At 43.1% G+C, this 21,158-nt stretch overlaps 1 protein-coding gene across 1 annotated transcript in view; it reads left to right on the forward strand.

Moving 5' to 3' along the window:
* The first annotated feature begins 202 nt into the window (after positions 1–202).
* Positions 203–21,158, forward strand: part of GRIN3A (glutamate ionotropic receptor NMDA type subunit 3A) — a 75,814-nt gene continuing 54,858 nt past the window's right edge. The window contains exon 1 of the mRNA XM_058826143.1: positions 203–892. Within this exon, the coding sequence (XP_058682126.1) occupies positions 203–892 (690 nt within the window). The remainder of the gene's footprint in view (positions 893–21,158) is intronic.

The raw sequence follows: 21,158 nt of genomic DNA on the forward strand, positions 1-21,158 counted from the left end.
CTGGCGGGGTATCCGGGCGGAGCGAGTCCCGGGCGCGGCGAGCAGCGGGGTCGCAGGGGCGGGTGCCGACCTGGCCCCGCGGAACCGAGTGGGGCGGTGCGGGGGTTGAGCCTTCCCGCAGCCCCGGGGCGGGGGCGAGGCGGCGGCGGCCCCATGGGCGGTGGCGGGGGCGGCTCTGCGCGGGGCTCGCCCGCCGCGGCTGATGCATCTGTCGCCTGCCCGCGGGGCGCTTGATGCGGGTGGCGGGGCCGGGGGAGGCGGCGGGGGGCTCCCGGCCATGTGTCGGCCGGGGGTGCGCGGGGTCCTGGGCCGGGCGTGCCTTCTGCTGCTGCCGCCCTGCGCCCTGGTGCTGGCGGCGGTGCCCGGCTCCGTGTCCCACCCGCAGCCCTGCCAGATCCTGCGGCGCATCGGGCACACGGTGCGAGTGGGGGCCACCCACCTGCAGCCCCGAGCCGCCCCCTCCGCTGCCGCCTGGCCCGGAGAGGCGTCGGGCGGGCGCCCCGAGGAGCCGCGGGGCCGGCGGGCGGGGGGCGGCGGGGGACAGCGGCGGCCGCCCCCCTCGCCGCGGGACGCGCTGCTGCTGGCCGTGGCCAACCTGAACGGCGTGTCTGGGCTGCTGCCCTACAACCTGTCCCTGGAGGTGGTGATGGCGATCGAGGCGGGGCTGGGCGACCTGCCCCTCTTCCCCTTCTCTTCAGCCAGCGCCTCCTGGACCAACGACCCCGTCTCCTTCCTGCAGAGTCTTTGCCACACCGTAGTGGTGCAGGGGGTCTCCGCCATCCTCGCCTTCCCGCAGAGCCGTGGGGAGATGCTGGAGCTGGACTTCATCTCGGCGGCGCTGCGCATCCCGGTGGTCAGCATCGTGCTGGGCGAGTTCCCCCGGCAGAGCCTGGTAAGGCGCTGGGGGCACAGGGAGGAAGCGGCGGGCAGGGCAGCGCCCCGGGGGCACTGCGGGGAAGGATCGGGGGACGGGTGTCGGAGCCGGCGGGAGAACTCTGACCGAGGGAGAAGCGCTCGGACCCCGGGGCCGCCGGCGTCGCTCTTCGGTCCCTCCCTCCTTCGGCATCCCGTTCCGCTTTAGCCCTGGAGTGGCCGGGGTCAAGCATCTTCTCTGTGCACAGGCAGAGAAGAGCTCGGCGGCACAAGCGAAGTTGTTAGCCCGAAGTCAGTCACTGCGATAAGTTGTAGAGCCGAGAGCAGAAGTGGGGTCCAGGACCCGCCTTGCATGTCAGGAGAAGGTTGTTAATGGAGGAAAAAAAAAACCAAAAACCAAACAAACCGAAAAAAACCCCGGCTTTCAGAGTGTTTGTTATTGGTCTTAATGCTGTGGTCTGTGTATGGACACTGCAGGTTGTTCATCAAGTGACACCTCTCAGGGAAGTTGTTCAGTGTAACTTGACTTTGCATTGAGCTGAGCTAAAGTCCCCAGATTTTCTGTAGTTGTTTCACTTGCAGTTCATACATTGACACTAGATTAGATTTTTGCAAATTCGAGTTTCCTAACTCCTCCTAAAGTAGTGGAAATTGCAGCTGATCCTGTTTGTTTGAATGTGTAGCTAAAATAGCAGAAACTGAATTCTTTGTGTTTGACAAAAGTCTTAGGCACAAGTAGAAGTAGCATCAGGAGCTAAACTTTTTATCATACAAAGGTGGCAATTTAGTGTTACACACTCTGGAGAAAGGAAATAGATCCAGTGCTTTGAAATTGTGTGTTTGATGCCAGGAATCATATTCAGGTAAAAGAGCTAGAAGAAAATGCTCTATTCTGTAAAGTCTGTGCAAGGGAAGTAATAAGTAAAATGGTATAAGCTGTCTTTTAAGTACAGGATAAATAGTATATAAAAAGAGGTAGCTCAACTTTGCTCTCAAAATGTAATTAGAAAAAAGATTGACAGTTGAATTTGCTTTGCAAAACCAAATATAGACAACAGCCTGGATCTCATTTCTGCGGGCTTGGGGGTTTTTACGGTTTTTGTGTGTTTGAATTGTCTGTGACAAAAGAGGTAGAAGAAGTCTGAGTTAGGTAGCTCCTAGTCTGTAACTAGAGATGTGACTGCTGTATGCTGGTCTGAATGACAGCATGGTTTGGGTCAGAAGGGACCTTAAAGATGATCTCATTATACCCCCTGCCATGGGCAGGGACACCTTCCACCAGACCAGGTTGCTCCAAGCCTCATCCAGCCTTGAGCACCTCCAGGGCAGCCACAGCCTCTCTGGGAAACCTGTGCCAGGGCTTTCTCATCTTCACAGTCAAGGATTTCTTCCCAATATCCCAATTAAGCCTGCCCTCTGGTATTTTGAAGCTGCTGCCTCTCTTCCTGTCACTCCTTGTCAAACTGTCCTCTCCTTTGTTGCTCATTTGTAGCACCTTTAATTCAGCTAGGCTTCTCTACCTCAGCAAAACCTGTGTAACTCAGGTCTCTCTAGATTTAAGCAGAAACTCAGGGGTAATCAGTGCTGCTGAATTCAGTTATTGGTGGTACCAGTAGCATCTGAGTTTGCTGTTACATCTACCAGCCTTGCAGCTGCAGTCACAATGATGCTGGAGTCAGCAGCCAAAGCCCCCCGAGGGCCAAATCCTGAACCCAGGATTTGCTCTTACTGTTAGCATTATTTTATCTTCCATCTCAGAGAAGGCTCTAAGTTCAACCAAAGCTTCCTGAGTTCACAAGATGTGTTCAACACATGCAGCACGGTGTTAGATTTCATTGCTGCTTTCCACAGACTTCAAAGTTCCTGCTTAACTTTTAAATTGTTCTCAGCGGGGAGTTCAGTGGATCAGTCTGTCCAAATCAGGACTTAAGTCAGACTTTAACTGGCATTGTCTTCAGTGACAGTGAAACCAATGCCTGGCACTGCACCTGTGCTGAACAGACTCTGTTTTTCCTTCAGACTGTGCTAAAAAAATTCCTTTTCAAGGACCTGTGGTTTAAAAAAAACCACTCAGTCTTAATCCAAGGCCAGCAGGTGTTGGTCTTTCAAGATTGTCTTGGAGGGTCTGACATCTTTCTGAACACTATTTTTTTCATACTTTCGCTAAATACATACCATTTTTAGGCTAACACTGGAAGCAGTGCTTCAGCAGCCTTTCCTTGCATACTTCCTAGAGTTACAGGATCTACCAGAGCATATTGGACCCAGGAGTCCCTGGAGTTGTTGGCCTCAGCAGTCTCTCTTGCAGGCAGGGATTTTGTGTTGCTCACAGTCCCATACCAGCACTGACATGAAATGAACACACCACAGACCTGTCTCTATAGACCTGGAGCTGCAGATTGGCCACTTTTACTGACTGGCCAGGAAGCAGTTGTAAATTACATCATTGTAGACAAGACAGATTTTGCTGATAGGCCCAGGATGCAGATTTCAAAACAAAAGAAGACTGATTTCTTACCCTGCTTCTGAATAGGCACCCCTGGGGCCACCCCTCCTACTGATGTTTGTACAGAGCATCTTCCCTCCCACAGAACCACTGCAGCATGCCCTTGGGAGTACCTGCAGGTATCTTTCTTCCATGCAGGGACAGAAGCAGACCCAAAATTTGTTTGCCCTTGGAGAGCATTTTGCATTGTGTGCATGTGAAGACCGAGGCAAACATAACAAACCCAGTATTCACTAAATGGTGTGTCATACTGCTTCTCCTCAGCATTCAAATCTTTTATCAGGGAGGTCTTAAGGTAGTAATGTTTAGTAAAGTCTCATTTTCCATACTACAGCAGGTCAGGAACATGTATACGCCATGTCTTGTACTGCTGCTGAATATTAATGTCATTACTTCATGCAGAAATTTGTAACAGACAAATGTTCACTGTAATTGAAAAACATGTTGAACTTGAAGCAAATCTTCTCTAACATGCCAAAAAGCAATGCTTAGAATGAAAGGGAAGGTAAAGATCCAGAAATTAAATATACTTCAATAACACTGCCTGTTGTCTCTGTGGTATTTGATGATAGTAATACTTCTGACGTGTAACATGAGAGGAAATCCATAGCATCACAGATGGGAAGCTACAGTCAGGTAAGATACCTAGACTGTGTTTTCAAAAGTTTTGTGGTTGTTGAAGCATATTTAAAAATCTATTTCTCATTAAATTTTACCATGCTGAAGATAACAACAAAAAAAAAGAGAGTAAACAGTCTTTCTCCACTACACGACAAGACAACAGCCATCACAAGATGTGGTACTACAGTTGTTCTCCCACTGGCAACAGGTTATTCTGGAGGTGCAGGAGTATGTTGGTTTCAAGGGATGTCACACAGAGTAAAGTGTGACACACTTTTTTCATTTTATATCTGTGATTTAACTGTTAATGTACACTAACAGTAAATCCAAGTGCTGTTGTGACCCAACAAAATGCTGTTTACTTTTCCCACTTTACTATCATTTCAGTTAATTTTCACACTCAGTAAGCAAAAGTAACAATTTAACACTGTCATTCAGCAAGGAGAAAAAACCACTGGATTTCTTCACTACTAGCACAAATGCAAATTGCAGTGAAGCTTTGACAGCTCATTATTTTGGAGACAGCAGCTCACAAGCACTGATGCCACTGAGGCAAGGCTTGTCACCTTGTGTATGTTTGTATCAAGAAAAGCACTTTATTTTTTGATTCCAAGATTGTCAACATCATTAATAACTTTCCCATGGGATGGAACAGGAAACATGAACCATACATAAATAGAGTTGATGTTGTTCTAGTAGTACAGCTCAGAGCTGAGAGTCTGGGAAGAATAGCCTGTAATATCTATTTTGTTGGTGATAATATCAGAAACACAGAGGAGGTCATGTTCGCAGCAGTGCTCTCTGAATTTAAAGAAGTATTTTTAGTGGGTTTCAGATAAATCAAGGACCTCTGATGTCTGTTAACATGGAAAGGAATCTTCTCAGAACAGCTAAACTGAATAAAGTAATTGCAAATCATCAGTCCCTGCCAGTCTGTCCTTTAACTGGTTTCTTGAGGAACTGAAACTGCAGTGCTACTGATTGTTGCTATGACTTCGGAAGGAGTCAAAAGAATAAGTAAACCAAATCAGAGTTCCAGGTTAAACTGAATTATTTTCCAGTGAAATAGCAAGCTTCAGAACAGATGCTGTAAAAAGAAACTGCCTATAAACATTTAATTTTTTCATTTGTTTTTAAAAGAATTAAGCTTTTTTTTATTATTCTTTAACAGCTTCCTGATTTATAGCTATATATATCAGACCACCCTGGATGAGGAACTATAGGTCTTTTTGGAAACAGAAAGGAATACCACTGTGAATACAGTGTCCTCAGAAGTCATACTGAGCTGCAAGACACAGACCAACATCTGTGCATTGCACCAGTGAGGGCAGGCAGGAATTACAGCAAAGGGATGGAGAGGTGGGAAAGCTTCTGTCCAGCTAAATGCCCAGAGACTTTGTTCTTTCCTCCTTGGAGCCAGAATTTCATTTTTGCAGAAAAATGGTTTTGATTGGCTGGGGAAAAAAGTTTCAGTAACTCCATTTTCCAGGGAGAGAGTGCAGCACACACGTTTGGCTGCAGGGTTGGGTCATTCAAACTGTCACTGCTAATCTGTCTTAGTCCAGATATTGGAAGCTTGTACTCTTTTCTGTGTAGATGAGGAATATGTGTTCAGTCTTTCCCTGTGGCCAGCAACCCTCCTCACCTCACACTGAGTAAATAATGTGATAGCAGTTGCCTTTTGTGTACTTCAGGAGGGTTTATGAGAGGGGCCTTGAGAGGAATCAAGGACAGAAATTGAGAGGATGTGCAAACAAATGCCCAGTTGCTTCTCTTTCAGCCAGAGACCTCAGTGATATTTCCTCTGTCAAAAATCTTTGCATGGAACAAAGAAAGTGGAAAAAAAGCCTAAAGTAGTCTCTTTATTTGAGTTAGAGAGTTTAAAGAGGGTCCAGTTAATCACAGCTGCAGAAAATCCCTTTTCAGAATGCAGAAAAGTGGTAAGAATGTTTTCACTTCAGTTCTCTCCTCTGGTTCCTTAATTTTAAAGTCCCTTGGAGATGGAAAGAGCCAGAAGTCTGTTGGGATAGCACTCATTCAGAGATGGCCAGTAACAAGATACTCTCATTCCTGGTGCCATGTTGATCCTTTGACGCAGAAGAGCTGAGTTAACATCAAATTCAGTACCATACATGATGTTTATTTTGGGTTGGGCTCTTTTTTTCTGTTCTGGGTGTTCACAATACAATGTCTTTCTTGCTGCTAGGTCTTTTATAATGCATTGCACAAACTCCTGTCAGTGATGACTGATTAAAATATGACAGTGTGAAATCACTGATTATTACTTTGCTGAAGAACAGGCATTATCAGAAGAAACATCAAAGAATACTTGGCTTAATCCACTAAGTAAAAATTATCATTTTGCCTAGAACAGACAAATTTAAAGACAACCTGCTGTCAGATTCTATATGAGTACATAAGTTACTGTACTGAACAGATTGTTAACAAAGAAAAGTAAGTTGGATTATTCAGTATAATTTCCCCCAAGAATTTGTCCATGAAAGCAAGTGGAAATAGACATATAGAAGCTGGAAATCAACAAAGGATCTTGTGATGTGTTATTCTATTTATTTCTTGTGATTAAATTCAAAGACTACTTACAAAAGTTCTCATTTAGCGTGCATTTAATAAATTAATTACTATTTAAATCCATGAAATATTGAAAACACGTAATGTTAGGACTTTAGGCTGTGCTGCATCCAGTTACAGTTTTAAGCCCTCAAATAAAGTGTTTATATTGTGTTCTATTATTTCCTTCTCTGATTTCCAATTAATTTTTAAATGTGAAAGACAACCAGAATAACATGGCTAGAATTTATGTATTTATTGTAATTAGCAGAAAACTGGAAAAAGCAGTTTCTTTTAAAAACCTAAATTTGCTTTCCAACAAAGTCTCAGACTATAAATCCATGTTCCTGTACGTCTTACTGAAGGACTTTTAAAGAGTGGAAGAGTTGTCTTCTCAGTTTGATGGAATGAGAGAATGCATCAGATCTCACTGCAATACAAAGAGCTGTGCATTGCTGAGTTTGTTCTGAAGAGCTGAAAGCATCCAGAGAAAAAAGGAGGAAGAAAACAAGAAAAGGAAGCAAGAAAACTGGAAACATCACATGTCAGTGACACAGGGGGAGAGAAGGAGAAAATAAGCTGAATTGAGAAGAGAAAGAAGAGGTGCCCTTCCCTATCTTTGCTTTTTGTGGTACTAGCAGCAGAAAACAAGGGAACCGAATTTTGTAGGAAAGCACTGGACAAAGACCTGGGATCACCAACCACAGAGAAGAATGGCTTGCCCAAATCAGGGTTGAATCCATAGAGCTGTCTTGATCACTGGCTAAGAATAGTTACTTCCATTGAGTAGTGCTTACCCAAAAAAGCATTTTGCCACCCCCAAAATGCATTGTCTTCCCTGTAGACTTCTCAGGAAACTGATTAGGCCATCTAGGAAGCAGTGATGTGAGCAGGGATTATGTCAAAGGTAGATAACGGTTTATTGCTGTTGCCAGAGGGTCTTGTAAAGGGTGTGAGGTCTTGGTATAGTTGGGTGTGATTAATGGAAGCATTTTTTCAAACTTCATGCTGAGAATTATGGTCAGAGTCCCTTGTGATGCTGTGGGACCCAGGGTCAGACATTTTCTGGTTAGTTGCAGGATTTCAGAGCACCAGGTTACTGGGATGCATGCAGCATCATACCAGTAGGTACCCAGAAGGGATTTCCTAATAAATGGGAGCAGGTTCAGGCACAGGAACATTACGATTGAAACTTTGGACAGTGGTGAGTGTTCTTCTGGTCTGGCCCTGAAAGCCTCCTCATTTTCCCCAAAACCCTGTCAGTCAGCCAAATTGGTTCTCACCACCACAGGGAAACGATGTGCAGATGGTGGAAGTAGCAGGAGAACTGGGAGAAGGATATAAGCTTGAGTAGGCAGCAGTGATTGATGATTCATTTATTAAGGGAGTCACATTCAAGCAAAGCTGCTTGTTGAAGGGGCTCCTCATCAGTGTGACTCAGAAGTTCACAGCCTGGCCCCAAGTGCTTTGCAGCTGTCACAGCAAGCTGATAACGTTGCTCTTGGGAATTACAGACAACTCCATGAAGAACTGAGACAGGCATACTACAGCTATTGTAACATTACATGCTGCCCTTGTGGGGCATTGCAATGAAATTTTTGTGTGCAGCTGGTGTTGAGACTTGGGTTTGGCTGCAGAGTTCAAGAGCATCTCTCCATTCAGGCCTGTTGTTAAGCCCTCAAACCTGAGCTCTGTGTGTCATTTCTCTGCAGTGCAGGTCCATGCAGCCACTGGGGAGCATCTTGCATCTTTGGAGCACAGGAATATCCTGCTGGTACAAGCAGAAAGCAGGTGCCACCCCCATGCCAGGCAGCCGCCCCTGTGCCTCTGTGAGCTCTGAGTGCCTTGTCAGTGAGTGGGGAGATGATGTTGAGCCTCTGGGATGCTCCCTGCTGCAGGAATGGTGAGCTGGGAGAGCCCTCAGAAGCTGATGGGAAGGTTTCCAGTTGGCAGCAGTTTGGAAAGTTCTGGTGTGCAGTGTTAGTGCTGGATAATTAACTTGTATCTAAAATGTTTTGGCCTGGGTGGCTGCAAGCTGCAGATAAGGGGTGAAGGTGGGCACAGGTGCATCCTCAGCTGACACTGAACCACAGCAAATGGGGAAATTACTGTGATCATTCAATTATTATTATACAGGAAAAATCAAATGTTGCGGAGCTCAGAAGAAGCAACCACAATTTTTTCCTCTTCTTTCTATGGTATTTTTATTACTCTTTCTTCACCTGCTTTCATCTGTGATGATAGTTTACAAAGCCTGTTTTACAATGTGGAAAGTATTTGAAGTGGATTATAAAAATCTATGAATGTGCTGTGCAGGCATATTTTAAACTCTTAGTATTTCCCTGAAGGCATGCTATCCCACTTCCAGCTTCTTTAAGACTGTGAAGGAAATGATTGCCCATGCTGTTCATATGACATTTTACAAGACTTTCTAACTTGAGACAGAGTTAAAAGACAAAGATCATCAAGCATCAACTGAAATTTTAAAAATGAAATTTTGCATTTGTTGCAAAGAAAGAGCTATTAGACATAGCAAATAATAACCGGAAAGAGCAGCTGAATTACACACCAGCTTCTCTCAATGATGCTACTGATAAAGCAGGTGCATTACACTCAATTTAATAGCGTACTCACTCACACTAGCTTGAAAAGATCTTTTTATTTTGCAAATCAGATGAAAAGTTGGTATCATTGAGTTCACAGTTTGATAATTTTCTGGTGCTATTTTAGGTGAAAGCATAATTATTTATCACTGTCTGAGTGTGTTAGGCTCAATCATATGTAACTGCTTTCTGTAAGTCAGCAGTTGTTTTTAAGAATTTTATGTACTCGATATTAAGTATCTAAAGTGGAAAAACATCTGACCTCTACTTGGAGCTGCCCTCCTTTGAGAGTGTACTGAAAGCATTTTAGCTATGATTTTCATTGTTTTATTGTGCCAATACCATAGAGCTAATTTTACCCCTACCTTGAAAGGGCAACAAGATGAAGGGTTAATGTACCTGGGTTTCTTCTGCTTAAATTTTGTGTGTGATAGGTGATAAACTACAGAGTTCCAAGGCAAAAAAAAAGATACCCACTGACAGCCTTGAGGCAAACACAGGTAAATAGGTACAGCAGAAAGCATTGGTATTTTTTGTTTAAGCATCAAGACGTGAAAATTTCAGATGTCTCATCTTCTGTCCCTGGAAGTGTTGAAAGCCAGGTCAGATGGAGGTCTGAGCAACCTTGTCTGGTGGAAGGAGTCCCTGCCCATGGCAGAGGGTTGAAATGGAATGGTCTTCAAGGTCACTCCCCACCCAGATCATTCTGTGATTCTATGATCTTTGAATGTGTCTGATGCAGAGCTCATAACCAGGGAAATGGTAAAACATGGCACAAGTGTTTCTTCCTCAGAGATAATGGGGAGAAAAAAACCACCTATTAATCACCTCTGTAAAAGTGCCTTTCACAATGTTTCAGCATAGAAATATCCTGTATCGGCTGGTATGGTTGACAATACTCCTGTGGCATCTTATTTGGAGTCTTGCATCAGCAGTCAACACAGGGAAGCCAAAATGATGATTATTCAGTCATCCTTATGATCATCTTTTTATACACATGAATTATTTACATAGTACAGGGTGCTTACAAGCTTGTTAATTAAAACCTCCTTTTTCACTTCAGTTATACCCCTAAGATTTCTTCAGAGCATGTCATCCTTCTAATGACTTTTATTTCATGTTCATTAAAGTTGTATTTTTTTTTAATGTTTCCTTCCGTTGTTTAAATTGAAAATCCCTTAGTGTGTGAAATACTCTTGGGAAAGGATTCCTTTACACTGAGAGTTTGTTTTAAGAGAGAGAGATGAGTGGTGTATCTGTTTTGGATATTGGTGCCCAGAATCCCCAGGATTATTTTTTCAGATGCTCTATCTACTCTTCCATTTTCAGTGTAGCATGCTCATTTCATCCTTTTTTTGTCCTGCCCACTGGTCTTTGTTCTGAGGTCCTGTCTTCCACTGTAGAATACTACAGATCCTGAGCTTACAGAGTCTATAAACTGCAGAAAAAGACTGCAAGGTTCTATTGTGATACAAATCATCAGCAACATAAATTGCTCATCATTCACTGTTCATCTGCACTGAAGAGCACCAAAAATAAGGCATTTATTTATAAATAGCTCAGCCTGCTGGATTCCAGTGAAACACAGTTTTGTATCTTCCCACCATTTTTACAGTGCATATAAATATGTAACATGCAGTTATGTGGAAGTGAGCTGTGCCACGATGTCCTCCTGGGGTGTTCACAACCCTTACAGGTTTTTAAGTGGCAAATTTAGACCCATGGTGGGATGCAGCAGTGCCACATGATTAGCAGAAGAAAGAAGCTCTGTTTGACAGGGAATGGGAGCTTGTTGACCAGCTCATACTGCCCTTGTATTCCTCCCCAGCAGTGTACTTTAAGAGGAAAATGAAGTGAGAACTCATAGTGAATAATACATCTGATAATCACAGACATTTCTTTTCTCTGCCTGAAAACCACCTGAAATTTCTGGAACAAGCCAGAACAGAGAAGTGGTAGCATCCCAGAGCCTTCCAAAACATCTATTGCTTTTATTTCACTGGCTTTGAGGAAGGAGTGGTTTGAGATATGGTTTTGGTTGTTTAATTAAGCCCATGATTTTTTTTTTTTTCTTTCCCCCCCAGTCCAATAAACATAGGAATTGGAGATATACATGGAGTCTGGAATTAGCAAATATTCTAAGTGTTTGGTTTTGCTATGCATTTTCTGTGAGCATTTGTCCTAGTGCAATTTGATTACTGAAGTGTTCATGAAAAGAGGAGAATGTTCATGTTCAGGAGAGCAAGAACAGCTGAAGCAAATCTTTTCAGTTGTATGAGTGCCTGCATGCTGTTTCTGATGCAACTGACATCATTAAATAGAACACAAAAAACCAAAACAAAGGTATTCAGACTTCATTTAAGTATGGTATTGTTTTGCTTTGAATGAGGAACTAGTCCAATAGGATCTGTGGTTTGTTGCTGTGATACTAAAAATATATTCATAGCAAACCTCAGACTTCTGTCAGCTCTGCCCTTTAATTTTACCTGAATTTAGCTTGTTTTCACCAGAGAGTTCCCACTTTGCCTAAAAACCCATAGAAAGCTATTCACTTACTATGATCAAGAATAATTCAGACAATTAATCTTTTTGTGGACCCGTATTATGCCAGCACTGTGAGAGCAAATGCATGTCATCCAAGAGTCATGCAAATTATTACAATTTTATTGGAGAATAATAAGCAGAAAAATGGCATATTATTGTCAGTAAGAGCAGGAGAAATGAGTCTGAAGTCTGACCCTTGAACAGGGGACTCAAATGGGAAAGTCAGTCCTCTTCAGTACAGTTAAAACCAAGGAAAATACACTGGGCTTAGTACTAGAATAGCTGTTGGTCTACCAGTCCAGGCATGAAGAAGTCCAGATGTATTTTTGTGCTTTGTCAGAAGTCTCCTCTGGAAGACTTAAGTTGCCAGGGGATGTCAGACTTACCCATGACATATTGTCTGTCTGTAAACAGTGACTGTTCAGTGTGACAATGATGTGCCTGCCACTGAAAACATGTGGTGCTGTGTCATTCTTTAACAGAAGATCCTGATTTCTGTGTGTCTCCCTTTGTTGCTTTTATTCTCACTGCTGCTGACCATTTCACTCCAGTTTGCCAGGTAGCTCAAGGAGCACTTCTGGGGCATCAAAGCTTTATTGCAACGAAATTCAATTCAGCTTATAGTTTTTCACCTTCTTTAGTCCTATCCCAGGTCACTGAAGTCTGTGGAACTACAATTCTGTACATTGCTGTAATAACTGCAATACATTCCCCATCCCTGGAAGTGTTCAAGGGCAGGCTAATAGCAAACTATCTAGTGGATGGTGCCCCTGCCCTTGGCAGCAGGGTAAGTTGGGGTTTTCCAACCCAAACCGTTCTAGTATTCTGTATCTTAGACTGACCAAGACTTGCACTCTAGTGCTAACATCATGTAAACAATGAAAACTGAAATATGGAAGGAAATAAAATCCTGATACCCCTCTGTGGGTCTTCAGGGAATACACTTTCTTTTTGTGACTGTTTTTGCTGGAAGTTCTCTCTCACTGAAGCAGTACCATTTCCTGCAGAGAGAGAGACAGCAGTTTGCATACTCTTGCTAAACTCTTAGGAGCGGTGATCTGTCATCCCTTCCTCTCAGGTTGTCTGGGGGAATTAGATACTCCTCTGCAACACTCCCCCTTGTTCGGAGCGTTAAAAAGAGTTGCAGTGCCAGAAATAGTCAACGCGAATTCCTCATCCCCATGCTTTGGTTCACCAGACTCTGCAGAGTCATCGTGGATTATTTGCATGAGGATGGAGAGACGCAAATATCTTGCAGAGACTAGTGAGACATGATGCTCCTGTATTTTGTTGAAGGCACTTATCCATGTTAAACTCTCAGGGTGCGCCTCATTTTCGCTGGTTCTTACCCTCTCCTTCAGGAGGATACAATCACCCACTCAAGGAGCAGAAATAGTGCATGACTAACTATGTCAGGGAACAAATGATTAACACTAAGTAGTTTGTGCAAGCTGTTTGCAAACAATCCACGTGCCGACAATTACGCTGGAGCAATTTTGTGAATACCTAACTCTGTGTTTTGCATAACTCAAGACTGGCTCCCAGATCATTAAATTCATAACTTCTGTCTCGTTTGCTAAATTAATGAATGTCATTATTTCTTCTAGCCTGTAGAACTGGTAGTGTTAAGATTTGATGGTGTTAATTAGTCTTGGTAACACCGGAGTGGCGAAGCTGTCGGAAGGATGGTGGCTCTGATGACTGCGGAGCTGTTTAAGAGGAGTCACAGCTGCTGTGTTTTTAGAGTTTCTAAGTCACTTGAAAGTTAACTTAAAAGTTTTAAAGTGCTGAGCCAGCTGTAGTGCAGGCTACACAGGCAGGTCCATTAATACATCTGATGCTCTCAGATTCTGAGTGATGCAAATAAAGATGCTGTTTGCCCCAGCCGCACCCAGAAGACCCACAAACCCAACCACTGGCTGCCCCAGTGCATCAAAACACTGTTAAGAGATTCTGAGATTCTGTTCACTTCTGAGAGCTGAGAGCCTTTTTGTCAGCTGGAAGAGCTCATTAGCTGACTTAAGGGTCAAAAAGCTGACCTGTAGAGAGTGCAGCATCTGTAGGCATCATCCCATGGATCAGGGTGTGGGAGAGCTGAGCCATGAGGAAGAAAGATCTTGTACATCTGTAGGAAGCTCAAGCACAGGCTAGAGTTTATTGATTCATTTAGTTCATAATGTTTGGGAGCCTTTTGACTCATAGAAATGTGCAGCCCACATTTAGCAGATGCTAAAGCTCTTAATAGATTAACTGGATGCCCAATGTGCTTGGGTAATTGGTGCTGTGCAATGATTGTAGTGGCTTTTCAGTTGTCACGGAGTTTTTCAAACCCTACATAATTCTAAGGAGAAGGCACACCAATTTTTAAGGGAGATTATAAGATATTATTTTATAATACAAGGATATGGAGGTAGTGGAAATTTAATAGAATTGCATCAGAGAAGAAATAACCAGTATCAAAACTAGATTTTGTAGGCCTTTTTTCATAATTTCCATGCTGCAAGGCATTCTTCCCATCACTAACATCCAGGCTATTAAATTGTTGTTGTTACTTCCATTATTTTCTCATAAACAAGGCCTACCCCTTTCAACCTTCTACAATAGTATTTTTTCCTTTCCCCTCAAGTAATGTAATCAGCACCCGTAAGTTTTTACATAAATAGGTAGCATGAAGAACTTTGTTTACAAAGAGGTCCAATTGGTATTTAATTATGTTTCAACAATTTGTTCACCTCCTTGACTATCTTTTCCCTATGAGTGTATTGATCTTCCCTACTGTGAAAGGTCTTGCCTGGTACGAGCAGTATGCTGAGTTGTTTATGGATGGACACATTGCTTAAAGCCTCAGTTATCACTGCTCCACTGAATCTAAACATGATTTAAAGGAGGGATTAATGTGTATGATTCATATTTCATTGTGGCTTAAAATCTTGTGCAATCACTTCATTCTTGGTCCAAATGACTATGATAGGTGCAGAATTAAACCATACTCATAGCAGTAGTTGTGTGAGTGTTTGTGTGTAGTAGGGAGGTGAAGGTCTTTTGTATTTTCTGTCAGGTATTTAGATGAGCCCAGAAGATTGAGTCACAAGTAGAAGCTGTAAATGTTCACTTGATGATCTTGCACATTATAAATCCAACAGTGAGACAGGGATGGGTGATGATTTTTGACACATTCTCCCAAACCTCCCCATAATACTGGTTGTACACCACTGATGTACCTACTATAGCAAAGACTTGTTTCATGGCTGTATTGAGGACTCTTTTGGAATACAGTGGACAATTAGTAACTTGCTTATCCTTTAAAACTAATGAGGAAACCACTTTACCAAAATGTCCATAGACATGGGATCCTGATGAGGGGATTTTCAGTGGGATGTTGGAAGGACACACCAGTGCACCAGAGCAGTGTAATGGTGCAAATACTGAAATCATTTAACAACGCTTGAAATAAATGGTTGTCACTTCCCATAGTTTTTATATATTAAGGCAGTTGTGTCTAGCACAACAAAGAAGTGGAGATTTGGGTCTTAGGTTCTGCATCTGGCAAAGGCTTTATGTATTACTTAATCCCTTTTTTTACCCCCCTTTTTCCCTCTGATCCGTGCCTGTGTAAAAGGCTGTGAAGTATTTATCTTGCTGTAAGACTTAGGATGGGTGAGAAGCCTGGTGGTGATGTGTCCTCCTGGTGCACTGTGGAGGGGGTTATCCCCATTTCACAGCGATATTTGCCATCACTGAGATGAGGCAGGAATCTCAAACTGGATTGCTCAGCTTCTATTTTCAACAGCCAGCCGGTGCCCCTCCTCCTCCTCCTCCTCCTCTTCCTCCTCCTCCTCTGTGTGCCTGGTAACAGGCTCTGTGCACTCACACACTTTTCTGGTTTGCTGCTGTAATGCTTTGTTGGAAACTCAAACGCTTCTGCCTTTGGGTGCAGGGGGTGGGTGCCTCCTCTTCACAGGATCTTGCCTGATTTTGTGGTTTGCGCACTCAGAAAAAGCAATTTCAAAACATGGCCACGGAACTTCTACGCAGTAGCTCATCTTTCACGTTTTTGTTTGTTTGTTTGTTAATGACAATGTTTTAAGTCAGTATTGGGAATTAAAAGTAGGGAGCAGTGATAAAGGCATTTGCAGTGAGTACAAGCCACTAGGCTTTGGTACATTTTCAGATTCCTTTCTTATGTTGAAAGGTAGTAAGCCTGCAGCTGAGGACCTTACAAACATCATAGCTCCCAGTTTATCTGGGTTTGCCCCTGCTGAGGAAGGGAGCATCACTGCCTGATTATTGAAAGGTACCCAGCGAGCTGAGGATGCTCATGCAGGATGAGACCCTCTGACCCTGCCCAGCATTTTGGGCTTCAGCTGAGCAGCAAGAGGCATTTCAAGTCCACTCAGGACAGCACATTCCAGTGGCCCATCCTCTTTGTCAGCTGCCTGCATCCCATCACTTGCAGACTGTATTTGTTTTTAAAAGAGATGTTTGGGGTTTTTTTTCCCTGCTTATCCCTTGCCCTGAGAGCAAATTTTAACTCTTTTTTTCTAATTTCCCATCTTTCTAATTAAATCCTTGGTATATTAAATAAGGAACCTCAAGTGAAGCTGTTTAAATTCTAATCCTGGTTTTAAGCCAAGCCATGTACACCCAAGAATTCACCTTAGAGTCATGTTTTTAATGCCTAGCCTCAGAAAAATGAACTACTAACTTAATCTACCCTGGCCTCATTTAATAGAGTTAAGAGATCAGGCTTTGCAAGCTTAATTCTCAGCTTTCTTTCATACAAAAAAATCAATACAGAACAAAATGCCCTTGTAGCTAAAATTAATCCTGTGAAACATGCCTGGAGCAAGGCCCAGCAGAAGAGGATGCGATGATGAGCTGGTGCTGGCTTTCTGACGAATGGGACATGAGTCAGCATTAATTTCCCCTGCTGTATATTGCCATATACAGCTATCATTTCAGGGCTGCCCTGTGGATCACTGCATGAGTATTTCTTCAACAGGCAGAAGAAGAAGTAAACTTCTTTTTGGGGACAGAGCTGCTGAGGGTATGGGGAATGCAAATGCTCAGGAGGGGTTGAAAATACTTTCAAGGCATGCTGTAATTGCACTGGTAAGTGAAGACGGTGCTCCATCAGATTTTATTCCTTGCTGCAGGTGTTAATGGTGAATATAATCTAACTGGATTAAATGCTGTGTGCATACACCAGGTACATCTCAGAGAGGGCAACAGCTGCTTTTGTAAAAGGGGATCAGACTCCTTTTACCAACACAGCATGAATCAGTCTTCTCCACACCCTCTCTCCTTTTATTCTACATTTCCTTCCAGAATTAATTTCTTCTTGATCAGTCACTGTTTTGCTTGTGCCAAAAAAGTTAAGTCATACAGAAGGAATACTCACAGCCTGTTGTGCCTCTGTAAAAGCAGGATTTTCCAGCAATATGCTGCAGCATGTCCATCTTACTGATGAGAAGGTGGAAGCTGCTGAAATAGGGCAAAGATGGGAGTGTTGATTCAAGAGCCCTTTATGCTGAGGAGCCTGGCAGGGATGGTGTGCCAAGGAGCCCAGTGTGGAGCAGTGCTTGGCAATGTGAATCATAATTACAGCCCTGGCTGCCAAGTTCCCTATCAGCTCTTGTGCTGTGTTAGCAGTGGTCCTCAAGAGCAAGGCATTGGACCAAATATTGCACTCAATTAATGTGAGCTTTAGAAACCCTTTCTATGTGCAAAGCCAGGAATTCATTGTTAGCTTAACTGAGGTCTTAGCACTGTTAGCAAAGTGATACTGTTGGTCCCAATGACGCAGGGGAATTATGTAAGTGCCACAGCTCATAATCAGTAACAACGCAGTTCAAAATGTTGTGCTCAGAGTCCCTGTATCTCTGAGATCATCCTCTGGCTTCCCAGATCTTTAGAGACAGAGCATATGTGCCTGTTTCGCAGGGCTGGGGTTCTGACTGGCAAGTAATCTGTGTTCCAGGATTTCTCAAAGCAGGAGCATTATATTGATTTTGGGAGTTTCTCCCACATTTGGTCTCTTCTGTATTTTCATTAATGCTGCCTGCATGCCTAATATATTTACTTGCCCATTCTCCATTTGTTTGCAGTCGCACCTTATGACCACATTCATGGTATGTGGTACGTTTAATACACTCGGGGTAGCTGTCCTTTGTTCTGTGTAGATCCTGTTTTACTCAGCTCACGAGGCTGTAATCTCCTAGTGGCCAGTATCTGACCACTGGTGAGTGGTGATTTTTAGCCCTGGCACCTCTTGGTGCCATTCTGTGCTGGAAGTGTTGTTTTTTGCAGTTACCTTGTGATTCCACTTCTGAGGATCTTCAATATAACCCTGTTTGGTTGGTTTTTTTAGTCAGCCTTCAAACTCTTATTTCTCAATAGTCCAACTCACATTTTATTCCTGCAGCCTGATCACACCTATATCTTTGATCTGGGGTTGTTGGTAATCACTCTGAAAGGCTAATGAGAGTTCTTCCATTAGCTGATGCACACACAGTGTGTCCCTGTATCTGCTTAAATAGTTCTCTTCAAATTAAACCAGCAGCACTGGTGTCTTACCACATTTCCTTACAACAATAGAGTCTTCCTCTATCACACCTCAGATGTGAGGAGCAAGGAGGCAAATTTCAGCAAGCCCAAAGTACTTTGTAGTATCTGTTTCAACATCCTGCTGCTGTTTCAGCTCTGCTGCTGTGAGAAGTTGGATTGCTTGAACCGAAAACTGGGGGGAAAAAAGCCCCACCCCAGTGCATTGCCTGAATAACACGTGGGAAAACTAAAGACTGCCTGCTTCAGAACTCTTCTGAAATGGATCCCTTTGGACTCATAGTCAGGATGTGCAATGCACCAGTGCTTTTGAGGTGCTTCTCTACAGAAAAGCACTCAGACATCCCTAGACAGTCTTCTGAAGGCCTTTGTTTCAGTAGAATGCTCTTTCTTCTTAAAGGGAGGATTAAATCCCGCTAAACATGATTTTCCAGCTATCCAGGCCCATAGTGACAATCAGAAGAAACCCCAAAGATGCTCTTAGTGGAACAGTCACTGTATGGGAAGACTTGTTCTGGGGCAGCTCCTTCTGGCAAGACCTCACACACTTCAGTTGTCCATTCTGACCTCCACAGCAGCTCCTGGAAGCTTTTGCTCAAATGTTGGCAAGGACATTTTGGATACTGATGACAATCCTGTGGCACCTGGGTGTGAGCACCACAGACATAGACCCGGCCACCACTTCCTCCCATCCAAATTTTACAGAAATATCATGGAGAATTAGCACAGCTCTCCATGGTCTATTTGCACAAGTGACCATGGGCCCTTTTTTAAAATATAAAGGCAAATTTTAGGGAAGAGATAACTATTCTTTCTCTTGGTTCAGTATGGAATGTTCTTTATTGAACTTTGAAGGTTGGTTGTTTTTTTTTTTTTTTCTTGCTGGAGCAAAGAACACCTTGAAGTTTTTGAAGTAATATTACTTACGATAATTTATAAGTGGCTATTCAGATAAATAATGGACCCTACTTTCCAAGAGCAGCTGAAAGTTCATATTTTACATTGCCTCTTTAACACTGTTGAGAGCTGTACATATTCAGATTAGTTTGGACTATTTTTGTGTAGCATTAAAGAAAGTGACCTCAAGTAATGTCTGTCTAGTCTAATAAAAGAAGTAATTTTCAAGACAAACTAAGTCAAGATTTAAATTAAGCTAACTCCTGTGGTATGGTGATTTTTAAAATCAGCAGTCAGTGCATTTTTAGGATTTGCATGTAAGCATTGCCTGGATGGATGCCAGGCTTCTTTGCTGCCAGAATCAGGATTGCTCTAGCTAGTCTAAGAAAGCTTTTATTTCTGAGCTTTTAAACTCAAAAAAATAGTCTTTAGTGGGGGACCAAACCAATTTGAAATAATGGTCTTGGTCAAACAAGGGTGTATAAGGAGACAGGTGGACAAGACAAGGAAAAAAGGAATTTTTGGCATCATCTTACTGGTTTTTGGTCCAAAGCAGGTCTGGGATTTTCTTCCCCAGAGAATCAGAAGTCTGCATAGCAGAAGCAGCAAAGTGCTATGGGCAGAGCAGGTTTTTTGCTGCAGCTGGAGCACACTGCCCCTCTGGAACAGCCGGTGGGCTTGGCAGGGACTGGGATGTGGTGCAGTGGGGACACCTCAGCAGCTGGTCAGGGGAGGGGGGCCGGACTTCCCACAGTAGGTCAGTTGCAAGCACAAACTCCTTGAAGGAGTGCCATTTCAGCAGAGGCACCAGACATTGGAAAGATAAAATAGCATTTCGTAGCACTTTTTCTTATCGCATGAAATAAGGAAGTGCCATAGACTTTAAGGAACTGGGCTTTTGGCCCAAATTTTCTGATTTCAACCATGGAAAAACCAGTCTTCCCAGTTTTTGAATCTGTGGCATCAGCTTGCTCAGAGCTGTTGTTGAGCTGTGGGTCCCCACCGTGGCACTGCAAGCCAGGAGGGCTTTTTTCCTTCAGTGGAACTTTCTCTGATGTAATTACATGGTCTGTTTTCTCTTCTCTGTTTCTTATAAAAAATGTATATACTTGTACATAGATATAGATAGATAGATAGATAGATAGATAGATAGATAGATAGATAAATAGATAGATAGATAGATGTAAGCACTGCCTTTGCACGCAAGAGTCAGGGGAATAATACTTTCTGTGTGTTGTTTATTTTTGCACAGTTAGCAAAACAGTGTTCACATCTATGCTTTTAACTCTGCTAATGAAGCTATTATAATGTCAAATAAAATGTCACCGTGACTATGCCTAATTAGCATTACAAATTCGGATGAAGAGATAAATAACCAGATCCTTCAGGGTGCAAGTCAGTCCAGCTCCAGGCACTTGTGCTTGCAAGATTTACAAGGATGGGTCTGCAGACTGATGAAATGGAGGCCTGGAAAATGCTGCATTAATGAAATGCAAACCGTCTTTCAGCTGTTAAATGAACCTGCTCTCTCAGGTGTCTCAGGCAATGGAAAAAACCTGTAAAAACCGCTCTGGTTGGGATACAAAAAGCAAATCAGTAGTTACAGTGTCTGCTGATGGGCAGGAGAAGAGACACATCAGACCGTGTAAAGCTTAATATTCCATGAATGGCTTGGTCCAGAGCCCACTGAAAGTTAGTAGAAAGACTATCAGCATCTGATCCAAAGGCAATTAGTCAGAAATTAAAGATTCGAGGCCTGTTCTTTACCAAGTAAACAGTGAATTCAGGTGCTCATGGATGGTTTATAAAAGAGCTGGTGATGTTCAATAAAAAATTAAGCACTCATGGACATAGAAGATGTTTCTGCTAGTGGCACTATGTAAACTGAAATAGATACTAAAATAGATACTAAAAATAGATAACAATTAGCACTATTCAAACAAGGCTTAATTGTCTGTTTGTGTAGTTTGAAGAAAAACCAG

The sequence above is a fragment of the Poecile atricapillus genome, chromosome Z (assembly GCF_030490865.1).
Source record: "Poecile atricapillus isolate bPoeAtr1 chromosome Z, bPoeAtr1.hap1, whole genome shotgun sequence".
NCBI lineage: Eukaryota > Metazoa > Chordata > Aves > Passeriformes > Paridae > Poecile > Poecile atricapillus.